At 34.2% G+C, this 22,590-nt stretch overlaps 1 protein-coding gene across 1 annotated transcript; it reads right to left on the reverse strand.

Moving 5' to 3' along the window:
- Positions 1 to 1,800: 1,800 nt before the first annotated feature.
- On the reverse strand, positions 1,801 to 13,940 carry LOC105317529 (gelsolin-related protein of 125 kDa). The gene is made up of 13 exons (XM_066087283.1): positions 13,878 to 13,940; positions 9,761 to 10,202; positions 9,441 to 9,521; positions 9,132 to 9,337; positions 8,664 to 8,849; positions 8,247 to 8,318; positions 7,560 to 7,640; positions 5,883 to 5,984; positions 5,633 to 5,779; positions 5,397 to 5,446; positions 2,602 to 4,993; positions 2,292 to 2,469; positions 1,801 to 1,966 (listed from the first exon to the last, which is right to left on the reverse strand). Exons 1-11 carry the CDS (start codon positions 13,878 to 13,880, stop codon positions 4,978 to 4,980), a joined length of 1,386 nt encoding a protein of 461 aa, XP_065943355.1. The 5' UTR covers positions 13,881 to 13,940; the 3' UTR covers positions 1,801 to 1,966; positions 2,292 to 2,469; positions 2,602 to 4,977.
- Between the last annotated feature and the right edge of the window lie 8,650 nt (positions 13,941 to 22,590).

Consider the following 22,590-nt stretch of genomic DNA (forward strand, 5'->3'; position numbering starts at 1 on the left):
AGCAATGTGCATAAATTCAAGTAGCAATGCAACATCCGCATTCAGCTTTAGCACTCAGCAATTTGCATAAATTCAAATAGCAATGAAACATTCAGCAATGTTCTAAGCAGCACCAACTTTAGCACTCAGCAATGTGCATAAAGTAAAATAACAATGCAGCTTTCAGCAATACACTTAACAGCATCAATTTTAACATTCAGAATTACATCTAGTTTAAGACAGTTAAAAGGTTGAAGACAACAATACAAAAATAGAAAAGTATCAGAAGGTCAAATGTCCTTTTCTTCTACTCTGTACATGGCTGTAGGAGGTGAGAGCTTTTGTCTCCATTCATTCAGGTAATTATTGTCTTGACATTGTTTGTGTTTACATTTGTGTTGGACATTTAGACCCTGCTGAACTTCTTCCTCCTCATATGAGAGCACTATCCTAAACAATGGGGGGGGGGGGGGGCAATCAGGTCTTCTTCCAAATCCTGGACTAGGTCAGTGATGACAGCATTGACCTTGGGACTATCGGGATAAATCTGTCAAGCAATAGGTAGCTTTTGAAGTATATGTACAGTGTACATATTATCATTTTTACAAATTAACATTCATGAAACTTTTATTCAAATCAAAGTAAATTTTGCATGTGAGCAGGAATATATTGGAAATAGTACCAATATTTCTTCTGGTTTAATATGTTATTGCTCTTAGTGTAGAATGATTTGGTTGATGTTGCAAACATTAGTCTATTATAGTAGTTCATGGATGCTCTGTTGTTATTTTTAACAATCGTACATACCTCTTTCCCACTTCAAAGAGCAGTGTCTTGAAGGATGGTAACTGGACAAATTGACACACACTCCACCTCAGACTGCCATATTTGCTGGTATAGGGTTCCCCAACCGACAGACACCACACTCCCCACCACCAATGTTGCTACATGATGACTGCAGGACACCCATTTACGCTTGCAGTTCTCTCGAGGGTGATTTAACCTGTTGTACAAGTCATGTAGCTGAAAACAAGGCAAAACATTACATAGTTATATTATAAAAATAACATTTTATATCTGGCTATACCAATGTATTATTAAGAGGGAAAAAATTACATGTTTGATCGGTAAAGTTTTCATGTAATCTTACCTCTCCATGGTGGTGCCAGTTAGACCTTTCACAACCTTAATTCTAATTGTTCTAAGGTGATGTCTTTGGGGCTGCCTGCCTTTCAGTCTGCAGAGTGGATTACTGCATCTGACGTCTTGTTGACATGAAGGTACCTGTACTTATACTGATCCGATGTTGGCGTAATATAGCCCTGGTCTCCGATTCTTCTCCATTCCCACTGTGAATATGAAACTGTTTCGTACAAAGAGATTTACAGTCAAAGAAGCTTTCTAAAAACACAGGTATTATATAATTACAATTGTACATATGCTACCTTTGTTGATTCAGTGGAAAAAACTTAAATGGTACATACCTGTACAGGTACCTTTCTTTTCCTATAATGTCATTATGTACAGATGATGCCAGTTACCATCCTTCAAGACTGACATTCTAGTAATGCCTCAAATTTTCCTCATACTGATTCAAATGAAGGGTAGAGAACATATTCTCTTGAGGTAGGGAAGGAGGCATATTATCTTCTTAAAGGGTTGAAATTATATCCTCTTGTTGGAGGGTAGAGGGCTTACAATCCCAATTGAAGGTAGAGGGTATATTCTCTTGTTGGAGGGTAGAGGGCATACTATCCCAATTGAAGGTAGAGGGTATATCCTCTTAAGGGAGGACAGAGGGCATATCCTTTTCAGGGAGGGTAGAGTAAACATTTTCTTGAGGGAGGGTAGGGGCATATCCTCTCATAGGAGAGTAAAGCACAAATCCTCTTGTGGGAGGGCTGAGATTGTTGAGACATATCCTCCTGAGAAACCTTGTGTTGTCAACTGGCAATGGGACCCATCAAACATCAAGAGACACTTGCACCTATGAAAAATAAGAAGCTAATTAACACACTACATGTTTACACATTTGACATGTACCTCTTCTTCTCATCTTTACAACAACAGATCTGTCTTTGAGTTATTTGTAATAAAAGAGCCATTTTAACAAGACCTTGGACTTTTGTAAGGGTGTAACTATCTATTTCATCACATTGCTGTTGGACACAACTACCCAAAGTCCAAACTCTTGTTAAAATGCCTCGAAATGCAATCTTATCATTTCCCAATTTGTCCTTTATGTAAGTTCCATTAAAACAAAGATCAGGGGCCCAATGCAGGGGCTTGCAGAATCTCTAACGATTAACAACCTGCAATCACAATCTTGGTGCCTATCCCTGGTGACTTTTTTGTTGATGTTGACAACACGTGGTTCCCTCTCATCCACATGGAGGACACTGAAGCAGCCCCACTCTCACAGATCACTGTTTGGCATTCATTTATGTTGATCCTGACAATTCATTGCCCTCGGCCAGCTATTGTAGCAAACTGTACAGAGGAAATTGATAAAATTAACTTGACAATGTTTCTGCACTTCTGTCATTGAAAATAGTATTAAAATTTCTTGGTTTCACTACTTTTAATATAAAGGAATCAATTTTTGATAATGATGATGATTACCTCAGCATCTCTGTTCAGTGCCATAACTACATCCTGTTTGCTAGCTACCATTTTAGGGGATCTGTGAGCTGTAAGCCTTATATAAATGTATCAATAAAAAAAGGAGGCATTTTTCATCTCTCTAAAAATCTCCCTGAAGGACTTATGCACCTCTACCCTCAACCTCTCATGCAGCTAGGAGCCTGTAGAATTTTTCATCGATGACTTTTGGGTACTTGGAGGTCTCTACAAATTCTTTCGCTATTATTCCTGTTAAAACATTTAGGCCAATTTGTCATAAAATATAAAAGAAAAAGGTAACAACTGATTCATTTCAGAGTATTCTATTTAAACTGATTAGGAAATCAATTGAATTTCATCATCAATAATCCCACTTTTTGATCGAGCCTCAGCAGAAATTTTGTTCATAGAATCATGGTAACTCTTATCGTGGCAGTGCCATTTTTCTCAGAAAACACCTTAATGACTTGAAGAGTTCCACCTTAAAATTGAAATAATACAGTTGGTACTTCTCTCCATGGTAATGGTGCCATTAATTTTACCTACACTATCAATGGTAAAGATTCAATGATAAGCATGTAACATATATGCAAGTTTGTACAGAAATTTCAAGAAGTTTGTTATAACTTTTTTGGATGTGTTATCTTACTTGAAAAATCGATCCTCCCATTTGAATTATAATCATGCTGCATAGGCTGTTCACCAGTGGCAGCTTCTATAACATTCAAGACTGACATGCAGTTTATGTTGCTTGGTGGGAGTGAGTGCTGCTAAGTTTGGCTTCCATCATTAAAGAGTCAATAACAAAGCTCTGTTTATCATTTTGTAAAACTGCATCTGTGTCTGAGACTCATCATCTCTTCTTTGAGTCATATACTGGCATCATTTCTCTGTTGGGGTCTCTCATAAATAAGGGTTGGGCCTTTTCCAATTGGACATTTCCTCTTGTATCCCTTTGAAAGGCTTGAGTTATATACAGAGTATAGAACAAAGTTCAGTTCTTGGCGGTGGTGGTTTAATACTAAAAACAACTCTTCCTTGGTTGTTTGGAGGTAATACTAAGATGAACAGTTCTTACATTTTTTGGAAGCAATACTAGATACAACCATTCCTGGGTTGTTTGGAGGCAATACAAAAAACAACTCTTCCTGAGTTGTTTGGAGGCAATACAAAATACAACCTACGGTAGCCTGGACTGCTTGGAGGCAATACTAAATACAACCCTTCCTAGGTTGTTTGGAGGCAATACTAGATACAACCGTTCCTGGGTTGTTTGGAGGTAATACAAGATACAATCCAGCCTTGGTTTTTTGGAGGCAATACTAGATACAACTGTTCCTGGGTTGTTTGGAGGCAATACTAGATACAACTGTTCCAGGGTTGTTTGGAGGCAATACAAAATACAACCTAGCCTGGACTGCTTGGAGGCAATACTAGATATAGCCCAGCTTGGGCTGTTTGGAGGCAATACTAGACACAATCCAGCCTTGGTTTGTTGGAGGCAATACAAGATACAATCCAGCCGTGGTTTTTTGGAGGCAATACTAGATACAACTGTTCCTGGGTTGTTTGGAGGCAATACAAGATACAATCCAGCCGTGGTTTTTTGGAGGCAATACTAGATACAACTGTTCCTGGGTTGTTTGGAGGCAATACTAGATACAACTGTTCCAGGGTTGTTTGGAGGCAATACAAATGACAGCAGTTCCTGTGTTGTTTAATTTTCAAGAACCAAATTAGTTTTTTTTCAGTCATAATAATCCTTGTATATTTTGTTTAGATTACTGATGGAGTGATCTAAACTTGAGGATGCTAGGGAGGACATAATTAAAATAAACGCTGAACATTGATATCCAAGGGTGTCTGTTGCAAAAATATAAATTCATGGAATCCTGGATGTATTTCCGTTTTGAGAACTCAAGTCCAAAATGGTAGTAGTTGTAAAATCTTGAATATCATCAAAGACTGTGAATTTTCTTTATCCTTAAATGTTTTGATTAAGCTTCAGAAATTTTGAAAATAATTTTACCAGGTGCATGTGTAATATCTCATTGAACAATGGTGCAATCCTTGAATTAATGAATTAATCTTCTTTAGACTCAGAGTGAAATATCTTTCAGCATGTGAAGTTGTTTCTGTTGGCTGCAAACTTTCCACCCTTCTATTAGTTATGTGACAGTGAGTTGGCTAGCTTGTCATTTGGGCCGAATTCTCCATGGCTGGTTGATTGGTTTTCAATAATAAAAGGAATCACTGTTGAATTAACTGGTTTCACCATAAACATACTTGACACAGCAAAAAATAAAAAATTATTGTCAGATAATATATATCACACATGCACCCGGCTGTTCCATCCCATTGTTTTCATGATTTTTTTTAATCCTCCCGACACCTGAAATGAAAAATTTGCAAAACATGTAAACAACTGTTATTCAAATAATCTTAGATCATTTAAGCAAAATCAAATCATTAACAATTTCATTAAGAAAACATAATACTGTGGTTTCATTAATATTCGTTGAATACCATTTTTCGTGGATTTCGTTGTTAAGTTGATTCACGAAATTAAATGTTCATTGAAGTGCAATTTCTATATTAATCCTCTATTCTACTGAATCTAGAAACCATTATTACCAACACAAAAATTACACTAAACAAACAACACTGATGAGTACAATATTTTTTTGGAGTCCAGTCTGTTCGGAATACTTGCAAATCACTTCAACATATCCATTGTATTCGAGATATCAGTGTTCAAGATATCAAAGTTCAACTGTATATAAAAATCTACTTACCCCGTGCAGCAAAACAGGCGTCTAAAAAAACGTCTGATTCGCTTCATCCTCTGAAACCAAAAATTAAGTGTTTATATAAATGTGAGTTTCAAAATCATTTTACTTAACAGTTCACTGTGTACCGGTATTATCATCATTGTAAAAATCATCATTGTAAAATGATGACGTGCGATTCTACAGTAATTTGAATTATCATATTTTTCTTAGAATTGATAAAAAGCATAGTAATGACATACCCCAACACGTTTTGGTTTTGCCTTCTTCTCAGTGGCATTGTCATTTAATGAAATATTCTCAATTGTTGGCACTGCTGCAGATTCAATTCCTCCGTTTTCTCTCACATCTTCATGCTGAGTTGCCTCCCTTATTTCAGGCTCAACATGCTGAAAAAAAAATATGCATTCTATTCCCTAGCAGTTGATGTTTAATAACCTGTGTACCAGGTCTAAAATATATATTTGTTGCATTCCTAAAAAAGATATATACCTCTCTGCAACAGGTAGAAGGTGTGCAGCAACAACAGGTAGAAGGTGTGCAGCAACAACAGAAGCAGTCCATCATGTTAGTCTTAAATATGGTCCAGCAGCTCTAAATACAAAACACAACATAATGACTGTATAAGTAGGAAACATCAGCAAGAGACTAGTGGTCCTCTTCTGATACTGTATACCAGAGTTTAAATTCTGACCACTCTTTTAATTCAATTAAATACAAACAGCATATTCAAAAGTTTACAGAAATATGAGATTGATTTGGTTAGTGACCTGCAAATCTTCTGAGAAGCCTGAAAAAATTTAATCACATACAAACCAAGTTTAATTATATCCTTGCCTTATTAATTTTAGAGCTTTACTGTTTATCACTTACATTTACATCTGAGAACAGCAAATCCTTCAGAATTACATGTTCATGTATTAATGCTTTTATCTATACTACTATATTAAAATAATAGACTCGAATTTTTAGTCTTTAATACCGAGAAATCGGAAGAATACTGTCTTTTGTTTTATATATTTTAAACATCTTTGGTACTTGAAGATTACCAATTTGTTTTTATTTTTTCTCAGTTAAGCTTCGCTAATTAATTATCAACGAAAATTCCTCAAAAAATCCCGGAAATCACCTGGATTTTTTGGATTTTACAATCTTGCGCTTGCGCAATACATTCACGCTAACGGGATCTTTAGTTTATATTTGTTTCCACAATATCACCTCTCCCTGAATAAACTCAGAAATGATAATACAAATACGGGTAAATTTTCATTGGACTTTTGCTATATATTCTGTTCATATAAATTAATGATTTCTTACGAGAGAAAGTATAAAATAACAAATATACATTTCAACTAAGCACTTACTTTCATCTTCGTGATGACAAAAAATATTGATTACATGCAAAAACGTTACATTATATTTGTTAGGAGAGTGAAGATAGAATATGTTTTATCGTAAAAATGAATAATGTCCTACAGACCCAGTTTTACAAAGAATATACGTGTACGTTGGTGAAAAGGTGTTGAGTTCTTCCATTTTATGGATTAAATTTTTTAGTTGAAAGAGATTTGCAGTCTCATAAAGGTTTGTTGTGATGTATTTGACTGTTATTTTCAAGGCAACATCATTCATTAACTTTCTCCAAAATCGTTCCGGAGCTTTTCTGCAATTTTCTGCTACTTTACGGGTATAAGTAAGGGATGGGCCTTTCTCGAGACACAGTTAGGTTATTAAAACTAAGGAACGTGTAGTGAAATTAATAGCATTATTGTAGGCTTATAGCTTTGTTATGTAAATGTCAATAATAAGGTGTATCGATGTACCTATTTCTAAATGTCCGATATGCAATGTCAACCCGTGCACACACGGGTCAAAGTCTAGTGTTTACAATAATGCAACCATCAAACAACAAGCTATTCTATTCTATGGGTTGAACATATAAGGACACATATATTTGCAATTATCAGCATTCTTCAATGACTTTTTTTTCATAATAATACTTTGTAAAAAGGGGGCATACATTTATCATTTAATTTATTGAGAACCTTTTATTGAACAATCATAAATCTAAGTATTGACACTTTTCAAAATTGCCTCATTGGGAAGGGGGGGGGATGGTATTTTAACAAATAAAAACATTTCCGAGTACTGGTACTGAAAAACTCATACCTCCTGTGGCATTGGATCTGAATAAGTCCTATGGACACCATATCTAAGATCATCTTCACACAAATACCACTCTGTGGTTTCCTGTTAAAATAATTTTTTGATGAATGCAAGATGTTTATAGGGTTCTTTTTTTCAGAAATTTTCAACTTTTTTGTTCAGGAGATATTTAGATAGATTAACTAATAATTATGGTCACTTCACCTTGAAATAATTTCTCAAACCAGCAGAAAATTACTTGATTATGATATAGCATGATGCATAAGAAGTATAAAAGTCAAATAGGCAAAAATAGGCAAATTTTGGATAAGAATTATGATGTTTAAAAATGCAACTCAGTAAATATGAACAAAAAAAAATGCAGACTTGAATTCATGGTCTGCAGTCTGATCACAAGCCTGATACTTTAAACAATGAGCTATGGTGATATTCAACCAAATTGATTGATACAAACAGTAGAATAATGTATTTAAAATGCCCTCTTGTAAGTATTTTAAAAAGTCTCAAATTAGTGAGGTACCTAAAAATATTTGTAGGCATCAATTGATGGAATTAAAAATTAAAATGTTGACATCAAAATTTCAAAGATACTCATGAATTCAAGGAAACAATTGTTACATCAACACAAAATGTTGCTAGCAAACTAAGATGAAAACAGAGAGTATATATATAAAACAAAATAAAACGTACCGCAATACTACCAACTGTTTGTTGGTGCCTGAACGAAGAACGATGCTGGTCTCCTCTTTGAGGAGTGAACGTCTGTAACCATAAAAAAACTAAAGTTATAAAATCCATCCATTCAGCAGCCTAATTTAGTATTTATCTGTACACAAAAATGTATTACATATATATATATATGTATTTAGAATATGGAAAATTTAGTAAATTATAGTAAATGTACATTAGAATGGTAAAATAACTTTAATTTGTTATTATTCACTAAAGTAAATAATATATAAGTGTCTTTTAAATATGTCATTATTATAATCCCTTTTACCCCCCCTTTTAGGTCTAGCAAGTAAATCATAAAAGGAATATAATAATTGATTTAAATATTAGCTTTTTTAAGGCAGTTAAAATAAATGGATTATTGACTGTACTTACGATGTCTTCCTGAAGCCTGCACTCGATGTCTTCTATGAACTCCCTCCCAGGGGAGCTAACTTCTGGCTCCTCATTCTCACTCTCTTCATCTCTTGAGTCATAGCAGAATCGTACTGTCATTACAGGATCAAAGTCAATATGGAACTTTTTGGGGACTTCGTTAGTTTGATGTTCTTCCTCTGAGTCCTAATTATAGTTCAACAGGTGTATACAAGGAAAATGAGGACATGTAAAGAAAGTCTTCTTAAATTGAGACTCTGACTAAAACAACAAATCTGTGCCAGTATATACTATGTCTGTGTAGTATCTGATACTTTTGGAAGAGGAATGCTTTTCCTGACTAAATTGCGCGCTTTCAAACATGTTCGATAAAAAGAATCAGTTTAAAACTTGTAAAATTGAAGATGCTTATTGCTTAATTACTTCTTTGTTGCTACTTTTTAGACACAATGACTGCTAGATTCTTACCTCCTCACTGAAATTGAGGATAATGTTTTTCTTTTTAGGGGGAACAGCCGGGTGGATTTCCGGGATGGCACTTTTTATGTTCTTTTTTTTGGTCTTGAGTTTTACTGCCAAAATACCCTTTAACTCGTTGGGTCTTGCCCCGCCAGCCCCCATTTCATTAGCTGTTCCACATCTTCCACTGCTTGTTGGGATTTCATTGCCTGTTGCTAAATATACATGATAATTTTTTTACTTATAAGATATATTTTTCAGAAGAATTTTTTATAAAAAAAAAAATATCGACGAGCAAACTTTTTAATGAAAGCATACCTGTTGTGCTTTCATCACCACTGACCACTCCTCCTTCATCACATGTGATGTAACTCTCATCACCAGATGTTAGTTCATCACCTGTTGCATGATATGAAATACAGAATTGATAAAACCATCATAAGTATATTTATCTATCATTAATTTGTTTAAAAGGAAATTGATATTTGAAAAAGTGATTTCACCCCTTTAAATACGTGACACCAATTTGAGTGGTTAGATGAGAATTACTAGATACCACCTTAATTTTCTTTTTGAATAAGTGATAATACATGTAATAAATGACAATTAACTCATAAAAGGTGCCAGGCAATGTTTACCGTCAATTGATGGAGAGCCGAAGTTTGAATCAACATCCTCTGTGTCACTGGTTTTAAGTGCCTCTTCAATTTTCTCTTTGCCTTCCTGATATTCCTCCACTCTATCCTCGCTTGCTGTTGCCTCAATGTTCTCTTCATTTCCGCCTTTGTCATTGTCTCTCTTGTATTCCTCCACTATATCCTTGGTTGCTGCCTTCTTGAAGTCCTCATTCTCCTCATTGCCTTCCTTGTATTCCTCCACTATATCCTTGGTTGCTGCCTTCTTCTTGCTGTCCTCATTCTCCTCATTGCCTTCCTTGTATTCCTCCACAATATCCTTGGTTGCTGCTGCCTTCTTGTCCTCATTCTCTTCCTTGTCAACTTTGCCTTTGCCTTTCTTCTCTTCTTCAATTAGCTCCTTGCTTGCTGCTGTTCTATTAGTCTCCTCAATGACTTGTTCATCCTAACAATTAGAATGTTCATAATTGATGCATCATTTATATTGTACAACTAATTTTACATAAGCACTCAACTGTTTTCTTTATGATAGTAAATGTCAAGAGCCATTATAAGCTAACAGGAAAAAATAGGTTTGTGCCATTAAGAGCATGTCTACGAGAAAACCATGCAAAAGGTGGTGGGAGCAAGGTTCTCTGATCAACTTCATATTTTGTGTGTAACAGTGTGCATCTATATGAATTAATTTGCCATCAAAATTATTTTGATTTGGTCAGTCTAAATTAGGTTCTGCAGCTCTGTTACTAAAAATAACATTTTGTCCCTTTTCAGAATAAAATTGTGCATAATTCACCAAATTATTGTTAAGAATTCTGAGTTAAGTTTAAATATAAATTCAAAATGTCTTTTAGAGTTAGTACTTACAAGATACACTAGTGTAAATCATTTTGTGAGAATTCCCAAATATTCTTTCTGTTAAGTGCAGATAGGTCACGAATCTGGCATGTTTCCAACTTTTTGTAAAATTTTTTAAATGCTTAAAAGTCAGAAAGTGGCACTTTAAATTCACTAAATCTGTTTCTAGTTATAAAAGAACATTTATCTTTACAGTATATCAAAATATCAAAAATCTGTCGTTGGACTCTGCACTAATGTTGCAAATATATTGTCTTAAAGTTTGACATTTTTCTGCTTTTAAAACTCTCCAGAATCTGTAGTTTAGCGTTAGCTTTCCATTGTCACAAGTATATTATGGGAAAAAACCCGAAATATTCGCGAGCCAAACAATATTTTACTGAACTGAAAGGTTCTTCAACACATTTCAGATTTTTTTTCAAAATCAATGCCATCAAAACACGAGAAATCATGGGGAAATGGGAATTAACTATTTTTTAAAAATCTTATACATTTCACTATTAATGAAAGAAAAAGTAAGCAAGCTTACATACCCCCACACCCCATTATTTGCCAATGCTATACATAAAGACAGGCAGAGTACCCATTGGATACACAAATAATTACAGGGGCAAAGCTACACAATTCAAAGTACTGAAGTACTTAAAGCCAGGCTCTTTTGGTGTGTAATTATATGTATTGTTTACTAAAGATTGACAATCTCTCTCTCTCTCTCTCTCTCTCTCTCTCTGCTAATTCGATAAACATAGTGATACATGTATTGATCTTTTCATTTTTTTATACTTGAACTAGTGATCTTTTGATTTAGGAAGTAGGACCAAATTTCATAGCCCCCCCCCCCCCCCCCCCCCAAAAAAAAAAAAAAAACCCAAACAAACAAAAAAAAACAAGCAAACAAACAAAAACAAAAAAAAAAACAAAAAGATTAATTCCATGGAAAAAAAATGATTAAATATAATTATATTTGTGTTGAATTTAACAGACGATTTTTTTAAATGCGGAAGTGGTGTGGAACCCATTGCCAGTGAATGTCCATCACATTAAATAATCATACAAAAGGTAGATTTGGTAATTATTTTTGTCCGACAGTATATATAAAGGATTGAACTTTTATTGTTTGAGGGGTGGAGGGACCCAATATCAAACCTGAAAAATCGTTAAAAAAAATATAATACATCATAAATTACGCCTAAAATTTGTAAATATCAGCATAATATCAGCGTAATATAATATAGAGACATATTTTATTAGCATTTCATTTATTCAATTTTTTTAATTACAAGACATGAAAAATTTGACTTTTTTATTAGACTGCTTCATAATTCTGGGACCAGGTCTTCTTATAATGGGTTATGATTAAATAACATCCCAAATAACAATCCTGTAAAAACAAGTTATGATGATTGTCTATAATTATATTATGGATAACTTTTTTATAGTTCATGTTTATATTTATATAAACGGGAAAAGGTAACCTAACACCTCCTTTTTTCCTTTACAACTATATTTTAATTTTAAGAAAAGGTACTGTACAAACTTTATTTTTTTCCAAGAGGAGATAAACTTCTAATAGGGAGGTAGGGAGTAGAGGTCTTTATTAATTTCAGATGTTCATACTGTGACAGTGTTATATTCTCAAGAACTAAAAAACCCTGGCCCCCTCCTCATCATTTCAAGATTCCATGAATATTATAACTTACATGTAGAAAAAAGTCTGATCCATAAAAAAAATATGTAAAAGGAATGATCGAAGAAAAGAACTATAGCTATCTGACATTAAATTCTTCCATCGGGCATATCAAAACTTGCAATGATACTGCGTACAGGTATAGTTATAAACTTATAATTGATAAAAGTGATTTAATATTGATTTTAAAATTTAAATGCAAATCATATTGTAAAGGTGTGCAATTACTCACTTTTACAATTATTTGTTTGCTTAATAAATTCAAACAGTCAAAATTAATGCTTATAGGAGTCTAACCTTAACACCTGCAGGGTGGTTTGTAGATGGTCAGTGAAATATACACGTACAGTAATGTGATGTCTATTGCAACAGACTCCTATGATAACGATGAAAATTTGCACGAGGCATTCCTAGTGAATTCCGAATGATGTCAACATACCCCATTATAAATCTTTGTAAGAAATCAGTTCTCGTTTCTGTGGATTTTTTCGAGTAAAATATGATAATCAGTGAATGAGATTATCTTGGATTTCCCCTTCATCTATTCTAATTGCACTTCTATCACAGGTTTGTATATTTTGATTAACTGATTAAAATAGCAGTTTAGACTAGATACAAGTCTCCTTCAAACTTCAATATGCGATACACTGAATAACCCTAACAAGACAGAACAATTTTTATGCAATTAAAATCATTCAATATCATAATATATATTAACAACACTCAAAGCATTTCTCAATACTTTGCCTGAACTTGAACTTGTATAGCTTTGTCAACATTCTGACTAGTTTACCTTCTCTACAGAAGAGCGCAACAGGGGAGACAATTCTAACAGTAGTAATGAAATGCAAATGTAATGAATAAGAATTCTTTGAGAAACAATGATAACAACTAATTTTTTTAAAATTAAAAGCAAAGCTTTTTTTCCCCATATTTGCATGGTTTTCTCGTAGACATGCTCTTAATATATCATAGCAATTTTCATGTAATATTATAGTCATACATGTATTTATTTCCTTTGATTATACTACGGTGTTATATTTTACAAAGAAAACCAAACATTTAATCTGCCAAAGATTGATCATGAACAGAAACTTCTACCCCTTTCCCCTTGTGCCTCTATCTTCCATTGTGATTTGACATGATTTCAAAATTCTTTATACTATTATAGCTCCAGGAGTTTGTATATCTCTATGAGAATTTATTTCACAAATTATATCCTTATTACTAAAAGGACGTTTCTTTAAATATTCTAATGTAAAATTGGAATACAATCAACACCCCCCCCCCCCCCCACACACACACATCAGGGATTTGGATATGACGGAATTTGATCTGCATACCATGCATGTAGTTTGCTTCAACATTTTTTATTCACAAGTCATACCCATCTACATATTCTCTAAAAGGATTTTTCCCATTAGTTTTCCCGTAAAATTGGACCCCCTCCACTATCCCCACTGTATAAAATTGTAATTCAGACATTTTTTGGTAAGACAAGTCAAATACTACGGAATTACAACCCAAAAATGTCTTCAAAATTATCTTAAAACATTACACAAGAAAGAAAGTTCTTACCATTCTTGCTTCTCTTAAATACTTTGATAGAATATTGATGAAAACTGTCGTTGCACATATAAAAACTACGCATCTATAAACAAAGCTATTGTGACGTCACACAATGAATTACGTCACACAAAGAAAACGTCATTATGTCAAAGTTCAAGTCTCCTGCATGATTACTTGTCCTTATTTTTTCGTAATTTTTTCCTCAAAAAAGATAGAATCATTTAAATTTTTAAAAAGAGCTTGGACTTTTAGTTACATGTGTCAAACAACAATGTGATGTAGGCTTGTTTATTTCATTTTAAACAGTTAGAACAAGGAAAAATTGTGGGTTGACCCATGTTTAGAACGCATGCAAATGCAAGACTGGCCGCCATATGTTTCTGATGATATTGCATCCTGAGCTGGTAACTGTGTCATATAGAGAGTGACCTTTTGAATCAATAGACCATTTAGTCAACCTGTATTAGAACCATTTTAACAAGAGCTTGAATTTTGGGTAGTTGTGTCAAACGGCAATGTAACGTAGGCCCGTATATCATTGCTGGCCACTCAGCCATGGCTCTTCGAAATCAACAAGGTTTGTCTGGCTTGAGACCAGCGTCATTTTTAACTTGTCAATAAGCAAATCTTGAATAAGACAGTAACTGTGCACTTCGAAAACAATCACTGCACTTATACATTAAACAAGGTAAGTTTTTGAGATGAACGCTATAGACATTCTAATTTTCTCTGCTTGTTAAAGATTGGACAAAGTAATGAAATGCTTTTCTCAGTTTCAATTTCATTCAAGTCAAATAAGTTACATATTCTGTCCTCCCCCGGTTCTCCTCGGTTCAATTTTTAGGGAAGTACACCACATAGCGATCATTGGAGAGGAAAATTACACAACCCGCTTACGCGGATTATGTATTTTCTGCAATTTTTCTGCAGTCGATTCCAAAGATACAACATGTTCATTTCGTGGCGACACTTTTCCCTTCTTTTTTTTTTATAGAAACGGGGTAAACCGATGAACTGATATCATTATCATATGGAGTATTAAGGAGGCTGAATGGTAAAAGCAAACTAACCATCAGGTCTGCCTTAAACTTTTAAATATGCTATTTCGTGCCATAAACTAATACTATTATATAAGTAAAGAAAAACCCAAATTGTTTAGCTTTCAAATTCGGACATATTTCTGTATCTTTATACAAAGTTCTTCCTCTATAGGGAGAGACCACTACTGTATATAATATGATATAGCTTAAAATGACCACGACCACCAAGCCCTTATAGGATAAAACAATCAGAAGCTTATTAAGGGATTTATGATAGATTTGATCACGCCCCGACCGAAATTATCACCTCATAATATTCAAAGAATGATTCCTTATTACTTATATTTATATAATTTTAGGCCATTGTACGATTAAATCGTTAAATATAAATAAGCAAACCCCGCCGGCGCCTCAATTTGGCGTCATTTGTATTATGGGTTATATATTACAAAATCGATACGTAGTGTCATCACAGACAAAGGCACTATAGTGTGATAAAACTGACGTAATTTCTACAAAGGTGTCTTGAGTTTTCATAGTGTTGTGTCATTATTCGATTTATTGCAAGGGTTCACACTTAATTGATAAATTCAAGCATTTTCTTGTAATTTACTTGTAGGCTAATTAAGTGACTTAAATGTGTTGTGATCCTGATATAAACTATTACAGATTAATTTAGTTAACAGTAGTAACCTTAGTATAAAATAGTTAACACGAGGCCTGATAGATACGATTTCTACCAAAGGTAATGGACATTTTTGAAGTTCGCAGAACTTTTAACAAACTATTCAACAGATTAAAATTATTGCAGATGAAGCTATTCATATGTTAAATTGTGAATTTTAGCTCGTTTATACCTTTGAAACGTTTAGATGACTTCTGTATTACAAAATGAACTGTGTCGTGAGACTGTCAAGTCATGAACACTGCATCATGCATGATCAGCGTTACATCTGTAGATGTACTATATATTTGTCAGGGGCATCAGTTTCAGTCAGGAAGTCTGGGGGCCACCTTGATAATTCAGGAGGAAGCTCCTGAATTCTAGAGATTTTTAGGGTAAAAATGAAGTCTTCAAATTTAGACCTTTGTGAAACATTTTCTGTATATTTTTCTTAAGAGTCTTAAAAACCTCACCTCCGTTGGTTGAAGGTGGATCGGTTCAAAACTTGCAACTTGTCGGTGAAAATTGTTCCAGTTGATTTACCCTTTAAATGTATTTACATGGGTATTACATGCAGATATTCAATGAAGGGAATTATCGAACTAGGATTTGAGGTCACTGCTTTTACCGGTAGATGTAGTTTGATAGCACATTTCAACAAATATTCATCGGCAGTACCTATCGGCTGGCAGACGAAGTTAGCAACCTTGTTGTATTTATATATACAGAGGGGATATGATTTTTTCAAAATGTTTGTTTTACGTAATTTTGTGCAATGAATGTATACATTAGATTATAACTATAGGTACGGTATAGCAAGCTCACGCTAAGAAAAAATCATAACTCTTGTATTTTTTCTATTATAGAAAATATTGGATGAATCTATTTCACCGTCCATTTTCTATTAATAACAACTGCTCTGTTTTTTAAAACTGTTGATGCTAATATGAGTACACAAACCAATTTCTATTCTTTAAATTCCATTTTAGTTCAAGTTAACTGTTAATGCATAAGGACATTTGCTTCCTTATGTTAACAAACATGACTCAAATCAAACAAAATCCATATGTCAAGCAGCCATTTAATATAAACATTTTGAATTATTGGTATACTGAGCCAATTTTTTTTTTTTAAACAGTGACCTTGAACTTCCTCAATTGACCTTGGGTCAAGGTCATGACACACATGACCCTCAGGTTATAAGCAATCTTGATGTGAATTAAGAACTTTCAATATTTGTCCATTAAAAAGATATGGACTGGACATGCATTTTGCACTTTTCTGCCAGTGACCTTGGCCTTGCCCAAATGACCTTGGGTCAAGGTCATGACACACCATTAGGTCATAAGCAATCTTTGTGTGAACTGTGAACTTCCAATGTTTCTCCATAAGAAAGATATGGACCGAACATGAATTTTGCACTTTTTCTGTCAGTGACCTTCACCTTGCCCGACTGACCTTGCGTCAAGGTCATGACACATCCTTACGTCATAAGCAATCTTTGTGTGAAGCTAAACTTCCAATGTTTCTCCATAAGAAAGATATGGACCGGACACGAATTGAACAGACAGACGGACGGATGGACGGGTGGACGGATGGACAAGGTGATTCCTATATACCCCCCAAACTTCGTTTTTGGGGGGTATAAATATGTCATAAAAGGATAATTTAAAGAAAAAATGTGTAAAGTCCTGGGGGTCTAGATACCTAGGAGGGGGTTGTCGGTCCTGTCCTCAAGCACCTCTGAAATACTGTGCGCCAGAAATCATTTTAGATGCTTTTGCTTATGCAGTTCTATCTTTTTATTTTATCACAAGACCTTTTCTTGTAATACAAAAACAATTATCTCATTATCACGAAAAGTATCTCGTAATAGCGAGAAATGATATCATATTAATGTCTTAGTCACAATACTCGGCCGGTAGCCGTAGACCGGTGGCTGTTGGTTTTGTTTTAAGCTGGTCTGTTTCGTATTTAAGCATGTTTTTAAGAATTAGTTGTTCGTTTTGCATAAACGTCTTTTTTATCCTTTCCGCCGTCCATAGCACAGTCAACATCTGAGATTAGCCACGTTGCAGCAACAACTCGTACAAGCTCGGCTTCAACATGACGCTAACCTGGCGGCGTTGTTCGAAGAAGCAGAACAAGAGCAACCAAGAGCCTCACGACGAAGAAAAAGGTGGTGGGTCCGAAACAGGATATTGCGAAGATGCTTGTTTAGGCAGTATAATACTCTTATGAGAGAGCCTGAGGCGGAGAATTCTATAGAGATTTTAAGTCTTTCCGCCGCATGGAGCCGGAGATGTTCCATAAGCTTCTAGTACGAGTGAGGCCACGCATTGCCGAGAAGATAAGGCAAGTTTACGTGAAATTGAGGTGAATTTACTACTAATTTTGCCAACACACATACATGTATATGTTTCAAATCTATTTATTCTGCATAAGTTTATTGGATTCTTCTCTTTCTTTAAATTTCCTTGCTGAATTCTATCGACTACCTGTCTCGCAATTAAGTGTTTTTGTAGTTTTGGTCATAGAACACGGGCATGCCCTCTAACCAGCTGGCTATCCTCTTCATGTTGTCAATAGATATTTCTTCAAAATGAATCCCTACACACTGTCTCTTCTTGGATCCGCTGACGGATAAATTAGTGGAGGCTTCCGAGCCGTTGTCATCGAATTCATCTTCATGTTCGATGATGTGGTCTGTGTCTAGATCTGTGCTCTCTGGATCCTGTGTCGGTGTCTTGTGGGGTGAGGTCCAGGTCGGTGCTTGGGTTGGCTTCTTCGGCTTACTGTACTTGTCAACACCTTGCCCTTCCAGACCCCCTTTGCCCTTGCTGACCCACTTGCCCTTGTCAACCACCTTGCCCTTTCCACCCGCCATGCTTTTGTCATTTCCTTCTGGGGATACCTTGATGTCCTTGTGGTCTTGGCATTTCGCTGAATGAATGTTGTGTACGTGTGAAAAATTTACGTGCCAATAAAGGTCCAGCAATGCATTGCTAAACATTTACGGATATTCGAGCGGTAATCGGCCGATGTATTTAACATCGTTCGTATATTGGCGAACACCATTCATATATCGGCAGTACATCGGCAGGCTATAGGCAAATGTTGGGTCGATAATCGGCCGATGTTTGTTAAAAACCGCTCACTTCAGACTCAAAGGGCACCGGACATTGATCGGCCATACACGATGTGTAAATGAGGTATTGACGTTGAGAAGCGATGAGGGACATCGATGGAGACATCGCTTATTTTAGCTACAACTTATTTTCTTCCGATGACTTCCACTGTAGTGCCGAATGACCTCAGATTAATATGGGTGTCCGGCTGGCATCTACGCCATTTTCGTCTAAAAACGCATCGGTAGCACATCGTTTACCCAATCGCTGGGTAATGTGAATGATACTTTACCAGAAAAAATGTTCTCGTTAATTACTTCATTATGAAAACCGATTTACGTTAGCGTACTAGATATATGTCCCGTAATAATGAAAACAAATCTCGATATTAAAAGAAAATATACCGTATTTAGGATATGGTTTTCATGTAATTGATAGATTTCATCTTTACAAGTAAGGCAATCTCGAAATTACGAGTAAGAAGCGAGACATTAATTAATCCCGTAATAATGGCTTGCAAGATAAATATCTTATTGTGAATTGGTTACGATATCTTTACTTGTAGATTTTTCAGTTAAATCGGTCGTAAAATCAATTCAATAAATACATAATATGTAAACCTAATGAAGTAACTCATAACTAGGCACAAAGCGACAGGGAGGGGGTGGGGGATTCTTACATTTTTGTTTATTGTGTCTTTTTTCTCTTCTATTTATTAAAAGAAAACCAACGACCAAGTCCCTACACTTTATTACTTATTACTACAAGATTAATTTGATATAGTTTATGTTAGCCTACTAGTACCATGACAATCTAATTCGTCTTTTGGTTTAAATGAGTGTTAAGTAATGATTTATGTTCAACGAATCTAAATTATGCTTCAGAAATAAGAAAATGATTTTTAAAAATACTTACCATATTGCATCTGTATGGAATGGCTAAGTCTGGACGGGAAACTCTCGCTTCGATCAAAACACAGGTTTGCAAGTATTATATCTACCGTGATATTTGGTAAGTATTGTAGGTACTACCAGAAAACTACCAGAAGAATCTTTCTCTAGCTTGATTATGACGTCACCATGGATGCGTCATAGAGAGGTTACATTTCGGAAGTCACTTACCCGATACTACTTCAGTTTATCCTTAAAAACGAAGCGTTCCGAATAGTTGAGAGAACAAAGGCGTGGGAGATAACTCTATTTTCCCTTTATTATTTTTTTTATCTTCTTTTTTTAGGGAAAGGGGAATCATTGGATTTATATATCATGTATAGTCACTCATTTTTAAGATTTTTAGTTAAATCTATTTATTTTTCTTTGTTTAAGGCTTTGTTCTAGTTGATTTTTCCTGTAATTGTTAATAAACAATTCCTAATAATATCTAATGAAACATCTGAGCAAACTAAAATTTTGATTTAATTATTGTTGTAAAACACACTGATTATTTTGTGAAAAACGTTTTAAAATTTTTGAAAAATAAAAATTGGTGTATGTCATGAAAATAATTACATTTACGAAGAGCTAGTCCATAATAATTTTTAGTTGACTGTTTGACTTCATGAATAAAAACCCGATATTATCGATACTTGATATTTATCAAAGCTCTATGCTAAACTTTTATATTGAATGGAGCAAGAATAATAATAATTGATGATGTCAATTTTAATTCAAATTGTATCATTATTAAAGAATTAAATTAAAAAAGAATACTAGTATTAAAATGAAATTTACTAATTACTAATATTCTCTCTCTCTCTCTCTCTCTCTCTCTCTCTCTCTCTCTCTCTCTCTCTCTCTCTCTCTCTCTTATATAAACAATAAGATTAACAATGATTAGTAAAAGGTCATAAGAGACAAAATTTTAAACATTTCTGTTACTTATAAGATACATTTAAATGCATGATTTGTTTAATTTTGATAAAAAAAAATTAGATAAGAAAAGTTGGTGATGGCTGTTACCAGTATGAATTTCAATATTGCATTGGAATGCGCGCTAAAAAATCCTGTTTAAAGATACAATAACCTTTATTCTGATTTTGCAAGACTATTTAGTATCTATTAAGTATCTCATTGAATCAATTCAATTCAATTCAATTTATCAGAGATATATGTCGTCGTTGTCAATTTTGCTACACCAAGAAAATCTATTCATGTTCAAACATTATATATTTTAATTCTGCATGAAGTTTGTTTTTCTCAGATATTGTAGGGAGGAATATCACGCATGCAGTTAATCGGATACTCTCTATTAGTTCTCATTATTTAAGGACAAGAGCGTACAATGCCTGACAAATCCCCCGCACCCAGAATGTCGAAATGGCATGCGTACATATAAAAAGAAATTTACATTTGAAAGTGCACATCAGAACATGTATAAAATAAAACATCATTCTCTGACAAATTAAAAAATTCAAATTTGTACTTTGTACTTATCTCATGTTTTATTCGTTTGTGTTATAAACATTAAAGGGACTTGGACACGATTTGAGATCAAAATTTTTATTTTTATTTTTTATGTATAAAATGATTTACTGGAGCATTTTAAATGATTGACCAAAATACTGAATGTTAAAGTCAAGTTACAAGCGAGATACAGAGCTAAGAATTGGTTGTTATGTAAACAAAGCTCGAGTCTTATAGTTGTTTACAAAAAATGTAATGTAGAGAATTACCATTTCTTAGACAAAATGACATGTAAAAACAATTTAAACTAACTCAATACCTTAATAAATACTATTATCAACAAAAGAAAGATATATTTGATTGAAACTTACACCAATACAACACATATGAAAAAATGACAATATTCGAGCTTTGTTTACAAAACAAAGAACTATGAATTCTGTATCTTGCTTATAACTTGATATTTGATTTTCAAATTTTGGCATAGCATTAAAAACTTCTATATTTATCAGTATAAACATTGAAAATGGAAAAACAAAATTTGAACATTTTTAAAAGTCAAATCGTGTTCAAGTCCCTTTAACATTATGGCCTCATATCTATGCTAGCGTTATTTTTATGCGACAGTGTGTGTAAAGAACATGAACATTAAGTAATTTTTATCGCTATCTAGTATTAAATATTTTTTCTAAAAAATCTAATGAATTTAACAAAAAAATGGTTTACTTAAAAGCACAGAAAGTCCTCTAAGATTCGAACACCCTCTCATACGATAATCTACAAGCCTCCGCCTTTTTTATCGCCTAACTCACTAAGCTACGGTGATACACTACAAGAATAGTGAATAACTTTGATGGTTTGACAATCATGAATATTTTAATAAAAGTGAAAACTTTTGGTGAAAACCACGAATTATGACCCAATATGGGTCTGGACTCCATTTTTATAAATCATTAATAAAAATGAATAAAACCTTATCCTTTAAATAAAAGTACTTTTAGGATGGAGTCAAGACCCATTCACAACTTAAATTTGCAATTTAGAACAGTAAATGATCAAGGTTTTTGCACAAAACGCTGTGCAGCTTAAATTTGGAATACCATTCCTGTCGTGTTTACAGAATGAAAGCATATGTTTGACTCATACCATGACATTTATACATGTACTATAAACAATGATACTAGACAAAAATTACTTTTTTAACTAGAAATATAAATCGTTCGTCTTTATTGCTCCAAGTGGGAGATATACAACGCCTTGTATGCCCCTGTCCTTTGAACATTCCATCGCTTAAAATTGCTAGATCAAAGCAACTTTTCCTCCAATCCACAAATTCCCCTCGGTGAGCCCCTCTAGATCTTCTTCGGAGTTGAGGTGTTCTAGTGGTTCACCTTCGTGCGATTTGCTTAGGAAGACCGTTATATATATTCACCCCCCCCCCCCCATATATTCAGTGTTATTTGGTTACTCTATTCTGCAGGACAGAGG

The sequence above is a fragment of the Magallana gigas genome, chromosome 6 (assembly GCF_963853765.1).
Source record: "Magallana gigas chromosome 6, xbMagGiga1.1, whole genome shotgun sequence".
NCBI lineage: Eukaryota > Metazoa > Mollusca > Bivalvia > Ostreida > Ostreidae > Magallana > Magallana gigas.

Bases quoted from the DNA above. Each gene is read 5' to 3' on its own strand.
- LOC105317529 (XM_066087283.1), bottom strand. The intron at 9,338-9,440 runs GTATGCTTTCAT...ATGTATATTTAG, and splicing joins TGGTGATGAAAGCACAACAG to CAACAGGCAATGAAATCCCA. The intron at 8,319-8,663 runs GTAAGTACAGTC...TTATGGTTACAG, and splicing joins GCAGGCTTCAGGAAGACATC to ACGTTCACTCCTCAAAGAGG.